At 37.8% G+C, this 25,530-nt stretch overlaps 1 protein-coding gene across 1 annotated transcript in view; it reads right to left on the reverse strand.

Annotated features, from left to right (window-relative positions):
- Positions 1 to 25,530, reverse strand: part of VAMP7 (vesicle associated membrane protein 7) — a 65,929-nt gene that overhangs the window by 12,354 nt on the left and 28,045 nt on the right. The window contains exons 5-6 of the mRNA XM_004324820.4: positions 21,234 to 21,324; positions 87 to 154 (exon numbers count right to left, since the gene is read on the reverse strand). Coding sequence (XP_004324868.1) covers positions 87 to 154; positions 21,234 to 21,324 — 159 coding nt within the window. The remainder of the gene's footprint in view (positions 1 to 86; positions 155 to 21,233; positions 21,325 to 25,530) is intronic.

The following is a 25,530-nucleotide window of genomic DNA, read 5'->3' on the forward strand; positions in this document are numbered from 1 at the left end:
TTAAGACATTTCCCTATTATATTAGCCATCAACCACGGTTTCTCTAGTTTACACCCTGGAAAAATATTACCATACCCCATACTTACCGAATCCACGAGATTTTCTGTTTTATCTATCAATAATTCCAATCTTTCGCCTCGCTGAGCTACCAGATCTGAAAATGTTGGAAAAACAAAAAATATCATGTTTATATTACAAATCTACTAATTTTGCCTTTAAGCCAAATCTGATTTTAATTATTGTTGGTATTCTTGACAACTCATATTTACTATGGAAGCACTTATATCTTTAAGTAATGAAAGACTTTAGTAAAGCTTATCAACTAAAGTAGGTGTTGTCAGTTTTTTTGTAAAGGGCCAGACACTAAATATTTTAGGCTTTGTGGGCCAAATGGTCTCAATTGCAATTACTGAACTCTGTCAGCCATAAACAATAAACGAATGGGCATGACTGTGTTCCAATGAAACTTTATTTAGAAAAAGAGGCCAGATTTGATCCAAGGGCTGTAGTTTGCAAACACCTGAATTAAGGGTATGATCTGAGAGTAAAAACCAAAAAAGAACCTTCAAAATAAATGAGAGTTGGACATTTCCAGAACTGCAGTGTGAGGAGCTCCACAGAGCCTCTCTCCAATAAAACCACCATAACTGGTAAAAATTATAAAAACAAACAAAAACAAGTTAAAGTCTCTGAAAACTGTGAATGTCCTAAGGGCATACAGCAAATGAAGAAACATTTACACAAGAAAATCAATGAATTCTTAGTAAGAAAAGTGAGAGTCTATGGTATTTGAGACATGATCTACTCCATGCTTCAGTTCAGTGAGATGGAAGCTCTACTCCTGGCAAATAAAGCCTGGGAGCGCTCTTTCCCCTCAGGTCCCATTCAAAGGCTATGCTTTGCCCCCAGGAGGAGCAACTCATCAGCATTTCTCCTCCTACCTCACCCCATCCCCAGGTCCATAAGGCAGAAGCTCTATTCTAGCATGGCATGACTGGTAGGTGTGAGGCTTCCTCCATCTACCTAGCCCCCATGCACAGGGCAGAAGCTCTACCGCAGGTGGAGGCCAAGAATAGTGGGCTCTGAGTGCCCCTGCCCTGACGTAACTCATAGAGTAGAGGTTCCATACTGGGAGAGGCAAGCCAAGAAAACCAGGGTTACCCAGCACTCCACTGGTAGGGCAAGGGTGTCGCTCCAAGAGAAGCAGTCCACTGTCCCTATCCATAGCTCCAGAACAGTGGTTCATAGATTGTTCCCAGGGGGAAAGGCAGGACTTAAGAACAGAGAGCTTTCCTAAGAGAACAGACTTTATTTGGAACAGAGTATGGGGAAGTTCAAGCCTAAGGGTGCTGTCAAAAACAATGGAGATTTGAGAGATGAGCAGTTACAGGAAGCTGGGAGCTTCATGAGAATAACAAGCTAAACCATGTGACAGCTAGAAGTTTAACAGAGTACCTGGGGGAAGAGTCAGCTAAGAAGAACCCTCCTGAGGTCCGAACAAATACCTAAGACTGGCCTCAAACACAAGGGAACCCAAATCTAATCAGATCACTGGAGGACTTTATGTATGGGAAACTGTCAGAAAAATAAAAATGGAACAATTAGTCTGCAATTAGTGGAGGCTAACAGCTGGGCGAGGTACCACAGAGGCAGGCTTAATAGGGAGATTAGGAAAAGAAACAAGAAAGCTGTGTCATTCCAGGGTGACTGTGTGCATGCCCAAGGCTGTTCCCTCTGAGAGGTGACATTAGAGGCTGCACACTGTGGGAGAAATAGACTTCAAAGAAAAGGTGCAGCCAAGTCACTAAACAAGTAAACCAGCAAACAATACACCCTAGGGGTTGGGAATCAGTACCCAGAATTGCTACATTATTGAAAATGTCCAATTTTCAAAAAAAGTTATGATATGAAAAGAAACAGGAAAGTGTGATCCATACACAGGAAAAAGAGCAGAAATTAGAAACTTGCTTTGGGGAGGGGGAGCTCAGCTGCTTCACTCAACAATGAAATGAAATTAGAAATCAATAACAAGGAAAACTTATGGGATTAAGTAAAAGCAGTGAATAGAAGGAAATTTATAGCAGCAAACACCTACATTACAAAGAAGAAAAATGTTATAGACTGAATTGAGTCCCCACAAATTCATATATTGAATCCCTAACCCCTAATGTGATAGTACTTGGAGATGGGGCCTTTGGGAGATCATTAGATTTAGATGAGGCCATGAAGGCTTATGATGGGATTAGTGGCCTTATAAGAAGAAACACCAGAGAGCTTGCTCCCTGTCTTACTTCCAGCCATGTGAGGACACAGTGATAAGGCGCCATCTGCAAGCTGGGAAGAGAGTTCCCATCAGAGCCCAACCATACAGGCACCCTGACCTTAGAATTCCAGCCTCCAGAACTGTGAGAAAATCAATTTCTGTTGTTTAAGCCACCCAGTCTATAGTAATTTTTTATAGTACTCTAAGTTGACTAAGACAAAAGATCCCAAATTAATAACCTATTGTTCTATCTTAAGGAACTGGAAAAAGAAGAGCAAACTAAATCCAAAGCTAACAGAGGGAAGTAGATAATAAACATTAGAGCAGAAAAAATATATAGATCATAAAAGAAAAATAGAGAAAATCAATGAAACCAAAAGTAGGTTTGAAAAGGTCAACAAAATTGACAAATATTTGCATAAACAGACCAAAAAAAGAATACTCAAATTACTAAAATAATAACTATCGAATTCATAGAAATGAAAGGGATCCTAAGAGAATACTATGAACAAGAGTATGTCAACATATTAGATAAATGAAATGGATAAATTCCTAGAAAGACACAAACCACCAAAACAGACTCAAGAAGAAACAGAATATCTGAATAGAGCTACAACAAATAAAGAGATTGAATCAGTAATTTTTAAACTTTGCAGAAAGAAAAGCACAAGCACAGATGGCTTCAAGGGTGAATTCTACCAAACATTTCAAGAAGAATTAATACCAATTTTTTACAAATTCTTTTAAAAATAGAAGAGGAGGGAATACTTGCAACTCATCCTATAAGGTCAGTATTACTCTGGTATCAAAACCAGATAAAGGTATCACAAGAAAATAATAGATCAATATCTCTTATGAATAAAGACATAAGAAGTCCTCAGTAAAGTACTGGCAAAATGAATCCAGCAATATATAAAAAGGATTATACACCATGATGAAGTGGCATTTGTTTCAGAAATGCAAGGTTGATTTAGTATTCAAAAGTCAATTATTGTAATGTTTTAATAAAATAAAGGACAAAAACCAATATGATCATTTCAATAGATACAAAAAAGGACTTGACAAAAACCAACACCTTTACATGATAACTCAACAAACAAGAAATAGAAGGGAACTTCCTGAACCTGACAAATGGCACCTATGAAAGAACCACAGCTAACATCATACGTAACTGTGAAAGTCTTCCTAAGATCAGGAATAAGACAAGGATGTCCACTCTTGCTACTTTCATTCAACACTGTACCAGAGGTTCTAGCCAGGGCAATTAGGCAGGAGAAAGAAATGAAAGTTATCCAGATTGGAAAGGAAGAATTAAAACTCTACTTTCAGATGGTATGATCCTATATATATAAAATCATATGGAACTATTAAATGAGTTCAACAAGATTGTACAAGATCAAAATACAAAAACCAACTGTATTTCTATACATGAGCAATGAAAAATCCAAGAAAAAAAGAGAAAAATTCAATTTACAATAGCATAAAAAATGGGAACAAGGCAAGAAAGATGTTGGAAGAGAGATACTATTAAAAAGAAATTATTCTGGCACTTGTCAAAAATGGTAAGAAAGACTTTATTCAAGACTATTGCAATAGGGGTCAAGATTATTGGAATAGGGGAGAGAGACTGAGCTCAACTCTGAATATAACAAGGACAAGTGATGTCAGCATCATAGTGGCATAAGATATTCCTTTCTGTCCCCCCTTTTAAACAACTAGTTAGGCATCCATCCATGAACTAAAGTCCCTCTGTTAGAGTTCTGGGATCCAGATATGCCAAGGGACCTGGGAGGAGTCTCATCCACCTGTGCATCAGTAATAGGCAGAAAGACCATTGTATGAGCTGTGGAATCAGCAGGACCGGTGAACCTGCCCCAATCCCTCTTGGCCATGGTTGGGCTGGGGAAAACCTGAAGAGTACTGACTTGAGCAGGCACCCAAGGACAAAAGAGAATTTGTATAACTCCAGCCTTGCTGAGGGGAGATTCCAGCATGCTACTGGAGCAAAACAAAACAAAACAAATTTGAGGCTGGGACCTCCATGACTGGGGGAAGGGGGAAGGGAAGAAATCAGGAAAGAAGCAGGTAAGAATATCAATATTAAAGGGATATAGTTCCTGATGACTGTGTTCAAGACTTCAGTGGAAAGTCCATCCGTGAGCTTCTGGGAAACCCTCACCCATGATCCCCTCACCAGTCCCACAGTCACCCCCAATGCCCAGAGGGCAAGACTCACACCTCCCCCCACTCTCCGGCCAGCTCCTTATACGTGCTCCTGAGTTCAGTGGCAAGAGCAAGCTCCAATAAAAGAAGTGCTCTCAAAGTACCTGACCAGGGTCTATGTGAAAGGGAGAAACCAAAAACTTGAACTGTAGTGCTACCTTCTGAAAAACAAAAGAGAGGTTTCTAGCAGACATCCTGGTGAGCTGTAAGACCAGACAAGACATAAAAGAATAATTATGCCACAAGAGGGAGCAAGAAGCATGGAGCAGGTATATCCACACAAGGTCAGAGAAAACCCCCGATGTAACAGGACGTATGAACAATATTTCCCGTGAGCCATGGCCGCTGAGCCTGCACGTCCGGAGCCTGTGCTCCGCAACGGAAGAGGCCACAACAGTGAGAGGCCCGCGTACCGCAAAAAAAAAAAAAAAAGGTAATAATCATTCACCAATAACCAAAGACATGAAATTTTAGGATCTAGCTGATAAAGAATTCAAAATAGCAGGTTTTTGTTTGTTTATTTATTTATTTATTTTTAGCTGTGTTGGGTCTTCGTTTCTGTGCGTGGGCTTTCTCTAGTTGCGGCGAGCAGGGGCCACTCTTCATCGTGGTGCACGGGCCTCTCACTGTCACGGAGCACAAGCTCCAGACGCGCAGGCTCAGTAGTTGTGGCTCACGGGCCTAGTTGCTCCACAGCATGTGGGATCTTCCCAGACCAGGGCTCAAACCTGTGTCCCCTGCATTGGCAGGAAGATTCTCAACCACTGCTGCCAACAGGGAAGCCCAAAATAGCAGTTTTGAGGAAACCAAAAGAGCAGCAAGAAAACACAGAAAGACAATTCAACAATATCAGGAAAACAGTACATGAACAAAATCTGAAATTTAATAAAGAGATATAAATTATGGAAAATAACCAAACAGAAATTCTGGAGCTGAAGAATTCAATGAGTAAAATGAAAAATGCAATAGAGAGCATCTATCTCAGAGTAGACTGAGTGGAAGATAGATTAAATGAGCTAAAGGATAGGAAATTTGAAATCAGAGGATAACGAAGAAAAAATAATGAAAAAGAGTGATTTAGAAAGCCTATGTGATCTACAGGACTCCATCAAACATACAAATATTATAATAACTGGGGTTCCAGAGGAAAAGAGAGGGATAAAAGGCAGAAAAGTTATTAAAGATATAATAGCTGAGAACTTCCCAAACTCAAGGAAAGACTGGGACATCCAAATTCATGATGCTAATCACCCTATTATCTCAATGCAAAAAGACCTTCTTAAGATAAATTACAATGAACCTGTCAAAAATCAAAGAGAAATTCCTAAAAGCAGCCAGAGGAAAAAGATTGTGACCTACAAAAGAACCCCCATTAGGTTATCAGCAGTTTTCTCAGCAGAAACCCTATGTGCCAGGAGAGAGTGGAATGACATATTCAAAATGTTGAAAGAAAAAAACTGTCAGCCAAGAATACTCTATATGGAAAAGTTATCCTTCAGATATGAAGGAGAAATAAAGATGTTCCCAGACAAACGTAAGCTGAGGGATTTCATCGCCACCAGACCTGCAATGCAAGAAATGCTGAATGGAGAAGACTCTAATTAGTGAAATGAAAACATATGAAAGTATATAATACACTGGTAAAGGTAAGCATGCAGATTTAGAACACTCTAATTCTGTAATAGGTTGGTGTGTTAGACACGACTACAGTATAAAGGTTAAAGCAAAAGAGTATTAAAAATAACTACAGCTACTGGAGAGGAGTCAAGATGGTGGAATAGGAGGACATGGAATTTGCCACTCCTCACAAGTACATCAAGAATACATCTACAATACAATACATCTCTCATAGAGCACCTGCTGAACATTAGCAGAGGACTTCAGACAACCTAAAAGGACAAGAAAAATTCCCTCACAACCAGGTAGGATGAAAGAAAGAAGAAAAAAAGAAAAGAGGAATCAAAACAGGGACCAGCAATCTGGCGGGAAGCTGAAGGTGAGGAGAGGTCCCCACACTCAGAAAAACTCCCTCACAGTGGGGAAATCAGCTGGGACAGAAACGGATCTTTGGGGGATCAAAGGAGAATGCAGTGGACACTCTGTGGAAGGCAGGACAAAGACTGCATGCATGGTCTACACTGCAGCTCTGCACATTCTGGCCTGAGTCGTGAGTTGCCTGTTGTGGAGGGGGGCTGGGTGCTGCAAAGTGGGGTTTGGAGTGCAGACCCAGGGAGGGGGCAGCTGTTGGCTGTGAAAAGACAGTCTGAAGGGACAGGAGTAAGGAGCTCCACAACTGGGAAAGTCTGTGGAAAAAATCCAGGATACCATAGAATCAAGGTGTCATTGTTCAGTGGTGCGTGAGGGGTGGAGCCGCCATTACAACCCCTTTCCCCACCCACCAGCTTCTTCAGCCTCTGCAGGCACTGAGAGGGGCTCCCATCTGAGCAGGCCCACTTGCCTCTCGAGCTGGGGTCTCTGCCCGTGGGCTCTGGGGGACTGAGCGCTGCACACCCCAAAACCTCCTTGGGAACCAGCTCTGGGCACCCCTGCCTGGTACAAAAAGTCTGTCGATGCTGGTGGGGGCTGAGAACTAAAGTGTGGGGTTGGAAGAATGGGTCTGGGGAGAGGAGTACTGTTGGCTGTGTGGATATAGCAGAGGGGACAGGAGTGAGGGGATGCGCAGCTGGGAATGCCCCTAGAGGAAGTGTGGTCTGCCTGGAAAATGAGGCACCACTGTTGAGAGACACGTGGGGGGCAGGGCCACCACCGCCCCCACATTCCAGCTCCTGCCTCCGCGGGCACTGGGAGGGACTCTCACCAGAGCGAGTGTGCCAGTCTGTTGCAACTGCCTGCTGGTTCTGCCACCGCAGGCAATTTGCACACAGCCCAATTGTGGCCGCTGGCCTGAGTAAGCAGCCACTGCTTTCGCCTCCCTCTCGCCTGGGCAAGGAACAGATGCCTGAGGGTGGTGCACACGCAGAGGTGGGGTCAAAACCAAAGCTGAGGCCCAGGGGCAGTGCGACTAAGGAAGAGGAATGGAAATCTTTCTGTGCAGCTGTGCAAGCCACGGATTAAATCCCTGAGGTTGGCTTGCTAAATCCTGTGTCTGTGGAATACCTGAGTAGACAACGAGTGTTCCACAACTGAGACCAGTCTAGCCTTTGCAGCAGTGGACTCTGGGGGCAAGGAGTCTGGCCAGGTCAGAGTCTGAGTTGGCCCCACAGTACCCACAGCAGGTCCCGAGGCCTAACTAGAGGTATTGGAAGGCCTCCTGGGGAGACAGGGATTGGCTCTGGCTCACTGTGGGGGCAAGGACACTGACAGAGGAGGCCCCAGGAAAATATTCTTATTACTATTATTCGTTTTTGGTTTGTTTCATTTTGTTCAGTTGTTGGTGCTGTTGCTTTTATTATTTTATTATTTTTTACCTTTCTATTCTTTATTTTTATTTAAAAATAATTTTTAACATATATATATATATTTTTTTTTTTTTTTTGCGGTACGCAGGCCACGTTGTGGCCTCTCCCGTTGCAGAGCACAGGCTCCGGATGCGCAGGCTCAGCAGCCATGGCTCATGGGCCCAGCCACTCCACGGCGTGTGGGATCTTCCCGGACCAGGGCATGAACCCATGTCCCCTGCATCGGCAGGCAGACTCTCAACCACTGCGCCACCAGGGAAGCCCCTAACATATATATTTTAAAATTTTTACTTTACTTTTTTGTTGTTTTGTGGGTTTATTCTTGGTTTTGTTCTTTCCCTTTTACTTTTTTATTGTTTTTATGTCTCTATTTTGTTTTCTTCACTTTTTTTGCTGTTTGCTTTCTGTTTTAGTTTTATTTTTCATTTTTTTGTTTTTGTTAGTTTAGTCCTTATGGACTATTCTCATCTTTGAATTCCTTTGCTTGTGCTCTTGTTTTGTTTTTATTTTCTTTTCTTTTTTCTGTGTGTGTGTTTGTTGCTGCTGCTGTCTCTTTGCTGTTGTTTTTTCTATTTGTCTTGGATTTTGTTTGTCTGTTTGTTTTCTTTTCTATTTTTCCTTTTTTCTCTGGCCGCTCTGTGAAGTTTGCGGGCTCTTGGCTCCCTGGCCAGGGGTCAGGCCTGGGCCTCTGGGCTGGGAGCGCCTACTCCAGGACACTGGACCGCCAGAGAATCCCTGGGCCCAGGGAATATTAATCGGTGCACGTGCTCCTGGGGTATCCACATCAACACCAGGGCTCAGCCCACACAACTGCCTGCAGGCTCCAGTGCTGGACACCTCACGCCAAACAACCAACAAGACAGGAACACAGCCCCACCCATCAGCAGACAGACTGCCTAAAGTTGTACTAAGCTCACAGAAACCCCAAAACACACCACCTGACGCGGCCCTGCCCTAAGAGGGAAAAGACTCAGTTCCACCCACCAGAGCACAGGCACCAGTCCCTTCCACCAGGAAGCATACACAAGCCCCTGGACCAACTTCACTCACTAGGTGGCAGACAACAGAAGCAAGAGGAATTACGACCCTGCAGCCTGTGGAAAGGAGACCATAAACACAGCAGGTTAGACAAAATAAGAAGACAAAGAAATATGTTGCAGATGAAGAAGCAAGATAAAAACCCACAAGACCAAATAAATGAAGAGGAGATTGGAAATCTACCTGAAAAATAATTCAGAGTAATGACAGTAAAGATGATCCAAGATCTCGAAAAGAGAATGGAGGCAAGGATAGAGAAGATACAAGAAATGTTTAACAAGCACCTAGAAGAACTAAAGAACAAACAATCAGTGATGAACAACACAATAACTGAAATGAAAAATATACTAGAAGGAATTAACAGCAGAATAACTGAGGCAAAAGAACGGAGAAGTGAGCTGGAAGATAGAATGGTGGAAATAACTGCCGTGGAGAAGAATAAAGAAAAAAGAATGAAAAGAAATGAAGACACCCTAAGAGACCTCTGGAACAACATTAAACACACCAACATTTGAATTACAGGGGTCCAAGAAAAAGAGAAAGGGAAAGGTACTGAGAAAATATGTGAAGAGATTGTAGGTGAAAACTTCCCTAACGTGGGAAAGGAAATAGTCAATCAAGTCTAGGAAGTGCAGAGAGTCCCATACAGGATAAACCCAAGGAGAAAAAACAGAGACACATATTAATCAAACTAACAAAAATTAAATACAAAGAAAAACTATTAAATGCAGCAAGGGAAAATCAACAAATAACCAAAAAGGGAATCCCCATAAGGTTATCAGCTTATTTTTCAGCAGAAACTCTGCAGGCCAGAAGGGAGTGGCAGGACGTATCTCAAGTGATGAAAGGGAAAAACCTACAACCAAGATTACTCTACTCAACGAGGATCACATTCAGATTCGATGGAGAAATCAAAAGCTTTACAGACAAGCAAAAGCTAAGAGAATTCAGCAGCACCAAACCAGCTTTTCAGCAAATGCTAAAGAAACTTCTCTAGGCAAGAAACACAAGAGAAGGAAAAGACCCACAAGAACAAACCCAAAACAATTAAGAAGATGGTAATAGGAACATACATTATCTATAATTACCTTAAGTGCAAATGGATTAAATGCTCCAACCAAAAGACACAGACTAGATGAATGCATTCAAAAACAAGACTCCTATATATGCTGTCTACAAGAGACTGACTTCAGACATAGAAACACATACACACAGAGAGTGAGGGGATGGAAAAAGATATTCCATACAAATGGGAATCAAAAGAAAGCTGGAGTAGCAATACTCATATCAGAAAAGATAGACTTTAAAATAAAGACTATTATAAGAGATAATGAAGGACACTACATAATGATCAAGGGATCAATCCAGGAAAATATAACAATTGTAAATATTTATACACCCAACACAGGTGCATCTCAGTACATAAGGCAAATGTTAACAGCCATAAAAGGGGAAACTGACAGTAACACAATAATAGTGGAGGACTTTAACACCCCACTTACACCAATGGACAGATCATCCAGACAGAAAATAAATAAGGAAACACAAGCTTTAAATGATACAACAGACCACATAGACTAAATTGATATTTATAGGACATTCTACCCAAAAGTGGCAGAATACACTTTCTTCTCAAGTGCTCACGGAACATTTTCTCCAGGATAGATCACATCTTGGGTCACAATCAAGCCTCAGTAAATTTAAGAAAATTGAAATCATATCAAGCATCTTTTCTGACCACAATGCTATGAGATTGGAAATCAATTACAGGGGAAAAAAACTGTAAAAAGTACAAACACATGGAGGCTAAACAATATGTTACTAAATAACCAAGAGATCACTGAAGAAATCAAAGAGGAAATCAAGAAATACCTAGAGACAAATGACAATGAAAACACAGTGACCCAAAACTTATGGGATGCAGCAAAAGCAGTTCTAAGAAGGAAGTTTACAGCAATACAACCCTACCTCAAGAAACAAGAAAAATCTCAAATAAACAAGCTAACCTTACACCTAAAGCAACTAGAGAAAAAACAAACAAAACCCAAAGTTAGTAGAAGGAAAGAAATCATAAAGATCAGAGCAGAAATAAATGACATAGAAATGAAGAAAAGAATAGCAAAGATCAATGAAACTAAAAGCTGGTTCTTTGAGTAGATAAACAAAATTGATAAACCTTTAGCCAGACTCATCAAGTAAAAAAGGGAGAGGATCCAAATCAATAAAATTAGAAATGAAAACTGAGAAGACACAATTGACACCACAGAAATACAGAAGATCATAAGAGACTACTACAAGCAACTCTATGCCAATAAAATGGATAACCTGGAAGAAATGGACAAATTCTTAGAAAAGTACAACCATCCAAGACTGAACCAGCAAAAAATAGAAAATATGACCAGACAAATCACAAATAATGAAATTGAAGCTGTGATTAAAAATCGTTCAACAAAAAGAAGTCCAGGACCAGATGGCTTGACAGGTAAATTCTATCAAACATTTAGAGAAGAGCTAACACCTATACTTCTCAAACTCTTCCAAAAAACTGCAGAGGCTGGAACACTCCCAAATTCACTCTGCGAGGCCACCATCACCCTGACACCAAAACCAGACAAAGATACAAAAAAGAAACTTACAGGCCAATATCACTGATGAACACAGACTCAAAAATCCTGAACAAAATACTAGCAAACAGAATCCAACAACACATTAAAAGGATCATACGCCATGACCAACAGGGATTTATACCAGGGATGCAAGGATTCTTCAACATACGAAAATCAATGTGATACACCATATTAACTAATTGAAGAATAAAAACCATATGACCATCTCAATAGATGCAGAAAAAGCTTTTGACAAAATTTAACACCCATTTACGATAAAAACTGTCCAGAAAGTGGGCATAGGGAGAACCTACCTCAATATAACAAAGGCCATATACGACAAACCCACAGCAAACATCATTCTCGATGGTGAAAAACTGAAAGCATTTCCTCTAAGATCAGGAACAAGACTAGGATGTCCACTCTCGCCACTATTATTCAGCATAGTTTTGGAAGTCCTAGCCATGTCAATCAGAGAAGAAAAAGAAATACAAGGAATCCAAATCGGAAAAGAAGAAGTAAAACTGTCACTGTTTGCAGATGACATGATACTGTACATAGAAAATCCTAAAGATGCCACCAGAAAACCACTAGAGCTAATCTATGAATTTGGTAAAGTAGCAGGATACAAAATTTATACGCAGAAATCTCTTGCATTCCTATACGCTAACAACAAAAGATCAGAAGGAGAAATCAAGGAAACAATCCCATGTACCATTACAACAAAAAGAATAAAATACCTAGGATAAACCTACCAAAGGAGGCAAAAGACCTGTATGCAGAAAACTATAAGATACTGATGAAAGAAATCAAAGACGACAAAAACAGATGGAGAGATATACTGTGTTCTTAGATTGGAAGAATCAATATTTTGAAAATGACTATACTATGCAAAGCAATCTACAGATTCAATGCAATCCCTATCAAATTACCAATGGCATCTTTCACAGAACTAGAACAAAAAAGTTCACCATTTGTATGGAAACACAAAATACCCCAAATAACCAAAGCAATCTTGAGAAAGAAAAACGGAGCTGGAGGAATCAGGCTCCCGGACTTCAGACTATACTACAAAGCTACCGTAATCAAGACAGTATGGCAATGGCACAAAAATAGAAATATAGATCAGTGGAACAGGATAGAAAGCCCAGAGATAAACTGACATACCTATGGTCACCTAATCTATGGCAAAGAGGCAAAAATATACAATGGAGAAAAGACAGCCTCTTCAATAAGTGGTGCTGGGAAAACTGGATAGCTACATGTAAAAGAATGAAATTAGAACACTCCCTAACACCATACACAAAAATAAGTTCAAAATGGATTTAAGATCTAAATGTAAGGCCAGACACTAGAAAATTCTTAGAGGAAAACACAGGCAGAACACTCTTTGACATGAATCACAGCAAGATCCTTTTTGATCCACCTCCTAGAGTAATGAGAATAAAAACAAAAATAAACAAATGGGACCTAATGAAACGTCAAAGCTTTTGCACAGCAAAGGAAACCATAAACAAGACAAAAAGCCAGCCCTCAGAATGGGAGAAATATTTGCAAACAAAGCAACTGACAAAGGATTAATCTCCAAAATATACAAGCTGCTCATGCAGCTCAATATCAAAAAAACAAACAACCCAATCAAAAAATGGGTGGATGACCTAAATAGATATTTCTCCAAAGAAGACATACAGATGGCCAAGAGGCACATGAAAGGATAATCAACTCACTAATCATTAGAGAAATGCAAATCAAAACTACAATGAGGTATCACTTCACACCGGTTAGAATGGCCATCGTCAAAAAATCTACAAACAATAAATGCTGGAGGGGGTGTGGAGAAAAGGGAACCCTTATGCACTGTTGGTGGGAATGTAAATTGATACAACCACTATGGAAAACAGTATGGAGGTTCCTTAGAAAACTAAAAATAGAACTACCATATGACCCAGCAATCCCACTACTGGGCATATACCCTGAGAAAACCATAATTCAAAAAGAGACATGCACCCCAGTGTTCACTGCAGCACTATTTACAACAGCCAGCACATGAAAACAACCTAAATGTCTACTGACAGATAAAGAAGATGTGGTGCATATATACAATGGAATATTACTCAGCCATTAAAAGGAATGAAACTGGGTCATTTGCAGAGACGTGGATGGACCTAGAGAATGTCATAGAGAGTGAGTAAGTCAGAAAGAGAAAAACAAATATCATATATTAACACACATATGTGGAATCTACAAAAATGGTATAGATGATCTTATTTGTAAAGCAGAAACAGACACAGACATTGAGAACAAATGTATGGATACCAAGGGGGAAAGTGGGGCGGGGGTGAGGAAATTGAAACTGATACATATACATTAGTGATACTATGTATAAAATAGACAACAAATGAGAACATACTGTATAGCACAGGGAACTCTACTTAATGCACTCTGGTGACCTAAATGGGAAGGAAATCCAAAAAGAGGCAATATATGTGTATGTATAACTGATTCATTTTGCTGTACAGTAGAAACTAATACAACATTGTAAAGCAACTATACTCCAATAAAAACTAATTAAAAAATAATTACAGCTACTATAATTTGTTAATGAATGCACAATATAAAAAGAGGTAAAGTGTGATGTCAAAAAGATAAAATAGGGATAGTAAATGGGTGGAGAGTTGTATGCAAAGTTAAGTTGCTATCAGCTTAAAATGGACTATTTTATCTATAAGAGCCTTTATGTAAGCCCAATGGAAACCACAAAACAAAAATCTATATTAGATTCACAAAAGACAAAGAAAGGGGAAATAGAGGACACAACCACAGAAAATCACCAATTTCAAAAGGTAAGCAGAAGTAGAGGGAAATAGGAACAATGAAACTATAAAACAGGCAGAAAGCAATGAATGAAATGTAATTAGTAAGTCCTTTCATAACAATAATTACTCAAACTGTAAATGGACTGAATTTACCAATCAAAAGGCACAGAGTGGTTGGACAGATTAGAAAACAAAGACTCGGGCTTCCCTGGTGGCGCAGTGGTTGAGGGTCTGCCTGCCGATGCAGGGGACATGGGTTCGTGCCCTGGTCCAGGAAGATCCCACATGCCGCAGAGCGGCTGCGCCCGTGAGCCATGGCCACTGAGCCTGCGCGTCCGGAGCCTGTGCTCCGCAACGGGAGAGGCCACAACAGTGAGAGGCCCACGTACCGCAAAAAAAAACAAAACCAAACAAACCAAACAGAAAAAAAAACAAGACTCAACTACATGCTGCCTACAAAGAGACTCACTCCAGATTTAAGTCCACACACAGGCTCAAAGTGAAGGGATAGAAAAAGATATTCCATGCAAGTAGAAACCAAAAGAAAGTGGGTATAACTATACTTATATCACACAAAATAAGACTGTACACCAAAAATGGTAACAAGAGACACATTAGGTCATTATAAAATAATAAAGTGGTCAATTCATTAAGAAGATATAACAATCAATGATATGCTCACATGGTATCAGAGCACCTAATTATCTTAGGCAAATACTAAAAGATATGAAGGGAGAAATAGACAATACAATAATATTAGGGGACTTCAATACCCCACTTTCAGCAATGGATAGATCATTCAGACAGAAAATCAAAAAAGAAACATTGGACTCAAAACACACATTAGACCAAGTGAACCTAACAGACATGTACAAAACAATTCATCCAACAGAAGCAGAATACACAGTCTTCTCAAGTGCACACAGAACATTCTCCAGGATAGATCATCTGATAGGACAAAACAAGTCTTAACTAACTCAAGAAGATTGAAATCATACTATCTGTTTTGTCCACAATGGTATGAAACCAGATATCAACAATAAAAGGAAAGCTAGAAAATCTACAAATATGTGGAAATTAAATAACACACTCCTGAACAACCAATGGGTCAAAGAATAAATCAAAATGGAAATAAAAAAATCTTGAAACAAGTGAAAATGGAAAGACAACATACTAAAACCTATAGGATGCTGCAAAAGCAGTCTCAAAGGGAAATTTATAGTGATAAATGCATATATTAAGAAAACAGAAAGACCTCAAATAAACAACCTAACTTTACACTTCAAGGAACTAGAAAAAGAACAAAGTAAGCCCAAAGTTAGCAGAAGAAAGGAAATAACAAATATCATGGTGGAAATAACTGAAATAGAGACCAGAAAAACAATAGAAAATATCAGCAAAACTAAGAGCTGGTTTTCTGAAAAGATAAACAAAATTGACAAAGCTTTGGCTAGACTAAGAAAAAAAGAGGACCCAAATAAATAAAATCAGAAATGAAAGAGAAGATATCACAACTGATAGCTCGTATGATAGCTCAGAAATACAAAGGATCACAAGAGACTACTATGAAAAGTTATATGCCAACAAACTGGATAACCTAGAAGAAATGAATATATTCCTAGAAACATACAACCTACCAAGACTAAATCGGAAAGTAATAGAAACTCTGAAGATTCTAATAATGAACAAAGAGATTGAATCAGTAATCAAAAGCCTCCCAACAGAGAAAAGCGCAGTACCAAATGGCTTCACTGGTGAATTCTACCAAACGTTTAAAGGAAAGTTAATGCCAATTCATCTCAAAGTCTTTGAAAAAAACTGAAGAGGAGGAAACACTTCCAAACGCATTTTACAAGGCCAGCATTACCCTGATACCAAAGCCAGATAAGGACACTATGAGAAAACAAAACTAGACCAATATTCCTGATGAATATAGGTGCAAAAATTCTCAAAAAAATATTAGCAAATTGAATTCAACAACACATCAAAACAATCATACACCAACTAGGTGGGATTTATCCTTGGGATGCAAGGATAGTTTGATATACACAAATCAATACATGTGACATACCACGTTAATAGAATGAAAGATAAATATTTATGATCATCTCAATAAATGGGGAAAAGACATTTGACAAAATTCAGCATAATTTCATGACAAAAACTCTCAACAAACTGAATATTGAAGGTGTTTACTTCAACATAATAAAGGCCATTACGTCACACCCATAGCTTAACATCATACTCAATGATGAAAGATTGAAAGCTTTTCCTCTAAGATCAGGAACAAGACAAGGGTGCCCACTCTCATCACTATTATTCATAAAATACTAGAAATCCTAGCTAGAGCAATCAGGCAAGACAAAGAAATAAAAGGCATCCAAATTGGAAAGGAAGAAGTAAAATTGCCATTATTTAAGATGATATGATATTATACATAGAAAATCTTAAAAGATTCAACCAAAAAAACTGTTAAACTAATCAATGAATTCAATCAAGTTGCAGGATATAAAATCGACATACAGAAATCAGTTGTTTCTATATAATAACAAAATATCAACAAAAGTAATAAAACTATCCCAATCAGAATACCATAAAAAATAATAAAATATTTAGGAATAAACTTAACCAAGGAAGTGAAGATCTGTGTGATAAAAGCTACAAGACTTTGATGAAAGAAATTACAAACAAATGGAAATACATCCCATGTTCATGGATCAGAAAAATTAATATTGTTAAAATATTCATAGTACCCAAAGTCATCTACAGATTCAATGCAATCTCTATCAAAATTCCAATGGCATTTTTGACGGAAATAGAAAAAATTAAAAAATAGAAAAAATTAAAAAATAAAATGTATATGAAACCACAAAAGATCCCAAATAGCCATAGTAATCCTGAGAAAGAAGAACAAGGCCAGAGGCATTACACTTCCTGATTTCAAACTATACTATAAAGCTATAGTAATTAAAACAGTATTGCTGGCAAAAATAGATACATGGACCATTGGAACAAAACAGAGAGACCAGAAATAAACCCCCACAAAAAGAGTCAACTAAGATTTGACAAGGGAGTCAAGAACACTCAATGGGGAAAGGATGGTCTCTTCAGCAAATGGTGTTGGGAAAACCACATGGATAGCCACATGCAGAAAATTGAAATTGGATCCCTATATACATCACTCAAAAAATTAACTTGAAATGGGTTAAAGACTTAAATGTAAGACCTGAAACCAATAGAACACCTAGAAGAAAATATAGGGAAGAAAGTTCTTGACATTGGTCTTTGCAATGATATTTAGCATACCAAAAGCACAAGCAATAAAAGCAAAATCAACAAGTTGGACTACATCAAACTACAGAGATTCTGGACATGAAAAGAAACAATCAACAAAATGAAAAGGCAACTTATAGAAAGGGAGAAAATATTCACCATATATTGGATAAGGGGTTATCATCCAAAATATATAAAGAATTAATACAACTCAGTAACAAAAAAACAAACAATTGGATTAAAAAATGGGCAGAGGAACTGAATAGAATTTTTCCAAAGAAGATATACAAATGGCCAACAGGTACATTAAAAGATGCTCAACATCGCAAGTCATCAGGAACATGCAAATAAAAACCACAATGAAATATCAACCTCATACCAGTTAGAATGGCTATCATCAAGAAGAAAGAGATAAGTGTTGGTGAGCATATGGAGAAAAGGGAACCCTTATGCACTGCTGGTGGGAATGTAAATTGGTTCAATCACTATGAAAAACAGTATGGAGTCTCCTTAAAAAAATTAAAAATACAACTACCATATATATCTAGCAATTCCATTTCTGAGTTTCTATCTGAAGGAAATGAAAGCAGGATATTGAAAGGATATCTGCACTCCCATGTTTATTGCAGCATTATTTCACAACAGCCAAGATATGGAAACAAGCTAAGTGTCTGTCAATGGATGCATGGATAAAGAAGATGTAGTGTACATATATAATGGAATATTATTGAGCCATGAGAAAAATGAAAATCCTGCCATTTGAAACAACAGGGATGGATCTTGAGGGCACCATGCTTAGTGAGATAAGCTAGTCAAAGAAAGACAAATATTGTATGATATTACTCATATGTGGAATCTAAAAATGTGAACCTTATAGAACCAGAGTAGAATGGTGGTTACCAGGGGCTGGGGGGTACAGGAATTGGGGAGATGTTGTAAAAGGGTACAGACTTGCAACTAGAAGATTAGTAAGTTCTGAACATCTAGTGTACAGCACACTAATTGTAGTCAACAATACTGTATTATATACTTCAAAATTGCTAAGGCCACATTTTATATAACTCCATTTATATGAAATGTCCAGAACAAGCAAATCTATACAGACAGAAAGGAGATTAATTGTTGCTTAGGTCTGCAGGTTGAGGGGAAAAGAGGAATGACTGTAAATGGGTAAAGAATTTCTTTGGGGGGTAATGAAAATATTCTAAAATTGATTGTGGTGATAGTCACACAACTCTGTGGACATAGTAAAAACCATTGGATTGTATACTTTAAATGGGTAAATTGTATGGTATGTGAATTATATGTCAATAAAGCTGTTAAAAAATCAAAGGGAGATGATTAGAAAGGTTTTTGCTACATTTTTAATTTGCTATTTCTGTAATTCTAAACATAAATGTCATTTAAGAGGAGTTGATTAAAAAGGTTCATTTTCTGGAAACATTATGCATCTGCAATAAATACTATTGTAGCAGTTGGCTGCTTCCACTTTTAGGCCAAATAAATATATTTGGTGACCAAAAAAAGAGAAAAATATTAGTAGTTTTTCAATAGGTATACTGAAAGATATATTTAAGAGTTCTCTAGTCTGCATCTAGACCTATATTTAAAACTAAAATCAATGAAAGGAAATCACTTCAAATAACCCAGAGACATACATATTAAGAAATATAGGGCTTCCCTGGTGGTGCAGTGCTTGAGAGTCCACCTGCCGATGCAGGGGACATGGGTTCGTGCCCCGGTCCGGGAAGATCCCACTTGCCACGGAGCAGCTAGGCCCGTGAGCCATGGCCACTGAGCCTGCGCATCCAGAGCCTGTGCTCCACAATGGGAGAGGCCACAACAGTGAGAGGCCCGCGTACCACAAAAAAAAAAAAAAAAAAAGAAAAGAAAAGAAAAGAAAAAAAAGAAATATAAAAATGTTTCTGCCTTTTGATTATTAATCCCATTCCTGGGAACTAATCTCAACAAAATAAGAAGAATATAATAGGCACAGAAACATTTATAACAGTACTGTTACTATAACACAAACTCTAAATCAGTGCTACCTAAGAGTGTTTGCTACTGCTCAACTAAGTTTCCAAGTATACTGTTCAGTCAAATTGACATTTTCATAGCAAGATGTTCTCAATGAAGGAAGCACAGCACTGACTTCTATTCTGGAGCAAGCTCCTTGCTGGTTGTAAAACAGCACTCTGAGTAATAATGCTCTAAAGACCCAAAGTGTCCAACATAAGGACATAATTGGTAACCTGTGATATAACTCAAAGAAATACTGCATGAGCATAAAGTAGACTAACAGCTAACAATCATTCAGCTCTTACTATGTGCCAGGGACTGTACACAGTGTTTTACATACATTACCTCTTTTATCCTGGTAATCTCAGGTTCTATTACCTCCTTTTTGCAGATTAAGGAGTAAAGGTCAGAGAGGTTAGAGGACTGATCAAGGTTTAACAGCAGGTAGGAAGTGAAATCAGGACTCAAACTCAGGCATGTATGACTCCAAATCTTGATTACTCTATTATACTGCCTCCACAAAACTGAATATAAACTATGATTAACTATGTATACATGTAAGTAAAAATTTAAAGGAAAGAAAATGTAAATAAAACTTTAGGATGGTGAGACAAAGTAAATTTTTTAAAATGTCTTTTCATAACTTTTAAGAGTTCTAATAATAAATGTAAAATTCAAATAGTAAATTCAAAATTATAACTAAATGGACATTTATGAAATGACATCTCAGTTAAATATCTTGTAAAGCATTTATATACTAATTTTTGTTCAATTTTATATTAAGAATTTATTCTCTGCAAGACATTCCTCTTAGAAGATATATTTAAGAGTGGTTCTATAACTTGAGTGTGCACTGGAATCCTCTGGAGGGCTTGTGAAAACACAGATTTCCCACTCCAAGAGTTTCTCATTCAGTAGGCTTGGGGTGGGGCCTGAAAATTTGCATTTGTAACAGGTTCCCAGGGGATGCTGATGCTGCTGGCCCAGGGACTATATTGTGAGAACTGGTGCTATTAAAAAATTAACATCATCCTAAATCTAAATACCACTGTTATAATCAATTAAAAAATAAACAGTGCATTTCTCTGGATTACTTTAATGTGGTAAATAGGTTCTTGACAAAACACAGGCCAATGGAATTCATGCCATAGTTCATTCTCTTGAAGAATACAACAGTTTTTTGGTCCAATTCTTTCTCAGTCAAGAGCTACAAACTTTCTAAGGAGGGCAAATAGTTATACTTTAAGTGTCTATACTGATGGTATCAACTATCTGGGTATTTCCAGCCAAAACTGACTAAATTATTCTAAGTTGCTGAACTGTTTAAGGGTCTTGGAAATTAGTCTTGCTAAGCAAGCTAACAAATTTAGAATGAATAGTCATAAGTGCTAAAAAGAAACCATCATACAGCAGGCAGTATCATAGGTAAGTAATATCCATATCTCAGCTGACAATTAGCTTCCAATATTAAGACTAAGGAAGTGCTATTTCCGCCTCTCTAGAATGATTTGACCCCAATCAAGTAATCTATTATCATTTTTGCCCTCATGCATGCGGAGTATGCCATGAAACATACCTATGTTTCTGACCATGATTCCTTTAAGTTCATCCACTTGGGCTTGAGTCTCCATCACTTTATCTAGGCCCTTATTCTCGGAGTGATGCTTCTATAAAAGAATATGATTTAACTCATGATACCCAGACATTATTTACAATACAAAAACAAAAAGAAGAGGAATGACATTGAAGAATGCTATAAAACTGTCTTTATCTTTGGCACAAAAGATAGATGTCACTTCATTCAAAAATTGTTACCAAAAATATAGGCAAGCATAAAACTTGCTACCATATGAAATATAATTGTTATAGTATAAAAAGATCACCTTATTTTAAATGAAATAAAGCTAACCGTGTTACATCAAATATACATCTGAGACTCCTGGGGCAGAAGTAGGGTGTTATATAATCTGTGCTCAGACAAGGAAGAAAGGAGAAAAGACTGTAGTGGGGGCAGGGGGAACAGGACAGGGAAAGGGTACTCTAAATTTTCCCCCATTTCTTGGGTATGATGAGGTAGGGACTGGCCCAGCTTCTGAGCATCTGTTCTTGTTATCTGTTGGGATCAGAGTATGCATCCTATTTTCATTGGCTTCTTATAGGATCTAGAAATGTAAGACACTGAAGATAGTATATATATTTTGAAATTATTATCTATAGCAAACAATTGTGGACTGCTTAATACACAATATGCCAGTCACTTCACTGTGCTAAGTGCTTCAAATAAGGGATATTATTTAATCCATGCAAAAACTCTATGACGAAGATGCCATTTTTATTATCTCCATTTATAGTCAAGGATCCTGGCACAGATTTGTTTAGAGGTTCACACACACATCTGGAGCTAAAGACAAACCAGCTAAATTGAAAGTTTTGCTGCCAGCTAACCCTATTTACCTTTTCCCCCCTTGTGATGAGAACTCCTAGGATTTACTCTCTTAACAATTTTCATACATAACATAAAGCATTATTAATTATATTTATCATGTTGTCCACTATATCCCCAGTATTTATCTATCTTATAACTGGAAGTTTGTACTTTTTGACTGCCTTCATCCAATTCCCCTCCTCACAACTCTGCTTCTCTGATCTATCTTTCTATGAGTTTGTTTTTAAAGTATGATTGACCTATAACACTATGTTATTTCCTGTTACACAACATAGTGATTTGATATTTCTACACATTTCAAAATGATCACAACAATAAGTTTAGCTATGATATGTCAAAATTCAAAGATATTACATAGTTATGACTATATTCCCAACACAGCACATTTCATACCTGTGACTCATTTATACTGCAACTGGAAGTCTGTAACTCTTAATCTCCTTCACCTATTCTTTCCTACCCCCAACATTCTCCCCTCAGGCAACCTATTTGTTCTCTGTATCTATAACTCTGTTAATGTTTGGTTAAGTTTGTTCATTTGTTTTGTTTTTTTAGATTCCACATATAAGTGAAATCATAGTGTTTGTCTTTCTCTGACTTATTTCACTTAGCATTATAGCCTCTAGATCCATCCATGTTGTTGCAAATGACAAGATTTCATTCTTTTATATGGCTGAGTAATATTCCTGTGTGTGTGTGTCTGTGTGTGTGTGTATGCCACATCTTCTTTATCCATTTATCTCTTGATGGGCATTTAGGTTGCTTCTATATCTTGGCTGTTGTAAATAATGCTGCGATGAACATAGGGGTGTATGTACCTTTTCTAATTACTGTTTTTGTTTTCTTTGGATAAATACCCAGGAGTGGAACTGCTGGATAATACAATAGTTCTATTTTTAACTTTTGGAGTAATCTCCGTATTGTTTTCCATAGTGGCTGCACCAATTTACAATCCCATCAACAGTGCAGGAGGGTTCCCTTTTCTCCACATCCTCACCAACACTTGTTATTTGTTGCCTTTTTTGAAAATAGCCATTCTGACACGTGTGAGGTAATATCTCATTGTGGTTTTGATTTGCATTTCCCTGACAATTAGTGATGTTGAGCATCTTTTCATGTTGGCCATGAAAAGATGTTGGCCATCTGTATGTCTTCTTTGGAAAGACAGCTATCCAGCTCCTCTGCCCACTTTATAGTTGGTTTGTTTTTTATATGTTGAAGTTCTATCAGTTCTTTGCACATTGTAGATATTAAGCCCTTATCGGATATACTGTTTGCAAACATCTTCTCCCATTCGGTAGGCAGCCTTTTCATTTCGTTGGTAGTTTCCTTCACTGTGCAAAAGCTTTTCAATTTGATAAAGTCCCATTTGTTTATTTTTGGTTTTGTTTCCTTTGCCTGAGACATAGCCAAAAAAATATTATTAGTACCAATGTCAGAGAGCATACTGCCTATGTTTTCTTCTAGAAGTTTCATGGTTTCAGGTTTTATATTTAAGTCTTTAATCCATTTTGAATTTATTTTTGTGCATGGTGTAAGAAAGTAGTCCAGTTTGATTCTTTTGCTGTAGCTGTCCAGATTTCCCACACCATTTGGTGAAGAGGGAAAAAGACAGCTTTTTCCCCACTATATTCTTACCTCCTTTATCGTAGATTAATTGACCATATAAGCATGGGTTCATTTCTGGTCTCTCTGTTCTGTTCCATGGATCTATGTGTTTTTGTGACTGTACCATGCTGTTGTGACTACTGTAGCTTTGTAGTATAGTTTGAAATCTGGGCGTGTAACACCTCAAGCTTTGTTCTTCTTTCTCAAGATTGTTTTGGCTATTCTGCAACTTTTGCATCACCATACAAACTTTAGAATTATTTGTTATAGTTCTGTAAAAAATGTCATTGGTATTTTGATAGGTATTGCATTGAATCTGTAGATTGCCTTGGGTAGTATGGTCATTTTTAACAATATAAATTCTTCAAATCCATGAGCACAGTATATCTTTTCATCCGTGTCTTCTTCAATATCTTTCATCAGGGTCTTAATAGTTTTCAGAGTACAGGTCTTTTACCTCCCTAGTTAGATGTATTCCTAAGCATTTTATTCTTTTTGATGTGATGGTAAGGGGGATTGTTTTTAAATTTCTCTTTCTGATAGTTTGTTGTTAGTGTATAGAAATGCAACAGATTTCTATATATTAATTTTGTATCCTGCAATTTTACTGAATTTACTATTTCTAACAGTTTTTCTGGCAGTATCTTTAGGATTTGCTATATATAGTATCACATCATCTACAAAGAGTGACAGTTTTACTTTCGAATTTGGATTCCTTTTCTTTCTTTTTCATGTCTGATTACTGTGGTTAGGACTTCCAATACTATGTTGAACAAAAGTGGCAAGAGTGGGCACCCTTGTCTTGTTGCTGATCTTAGAGGGTTTTAGCTTTTCACCACTGAGTATGATGTTAACTGTGGGCTTGTCATATACAGCCTTTATTATTTGGGGGTATGTTCCCCCTTTGTTCAGAGGTTTTATCATAAATGGATGTTGAATTCTGTCAAGCTTTTTCTGCATCTATTTAGATGATCATATGGTTTTTATTCTTCAATTTGTTACTGTGGTATATCACATTGATTTCCAGATACTGAACCATCCTTGCATCTCTGGAATAAATCCCACCTGATCATGCTGTATGATCCTTTTCATGTATTGTTGAATTCAGTTTGTTAATATTTTGTTGAGGATTTCTGAATCTATGTTCATTAGTGATACTGGCCTGTAATTTTATTTGTGATATCTGTGTCTGGTTTTGGTGTCAGGGTGATGCTGACCTGTAGAATGAGTTTGGAAGTGTTCCTTGCTCTGCAATTTTTTGGAATAGTTTATGAAGGACAGGTGTTAACTCTTCTTTAAATGTTTGGTAGAATTCACCTGTGAAGCCATCTGGTCATAGACTTTTGTTTGTTGGAAGTTTTAAAATTACTGACTCAATTTCATTATTGGTAGTTGTTCTGTTCATGTTTTCTATTTCTTCCTGGTTCAGTCTTGTGAGATTGTACATTTCTAGGAATTTGTCCATTTCTCCTAGGTTGTCCACTTTATTGGCATATAATTGTTCATAGCAGTCTATTATGATCCTTTGTATGTCAGTGGTATCTGTTGTAACTTCTCCTTTTTCATTTCTGATTTTATTGATTTGAGACCTCTCTTTTTTTTCTTGATGAGTCTGGCTAAAGGTTTATCAGTTTTGTTTATCTTATCAAAGAACTAGCTCTTAGTTTCATTGATCCTTTCTATTGTTTTCTTAGTCTCAGTTTCATTTATTTCTGCTCTGATCTTTATGATTTCTTTCCTTCTACTAACTTTGGGTTTTGCTTGTTCTTCTTCTGGCTCCTTTAGGTGTAATGTTAGGTTGAGATTCTTCTTGTTTCCT

The sequence above is a fragment of the Tursiops truncatus genome, chromosome X (genome assembly GCF_011762595.2).
Source record: "Tursiops truncatus isolate mTurTru1 chromosome X, mTurTru1.mat.Y, whole genome shotgun sequence".
Classification (NCBI taxonomy): domain Eukaryota; kingdom Metazoa; phylum Chordata; class Mammalia; order Artiodactyla; family Delphinidae; genus Tursiops; species Tursiops truncatus.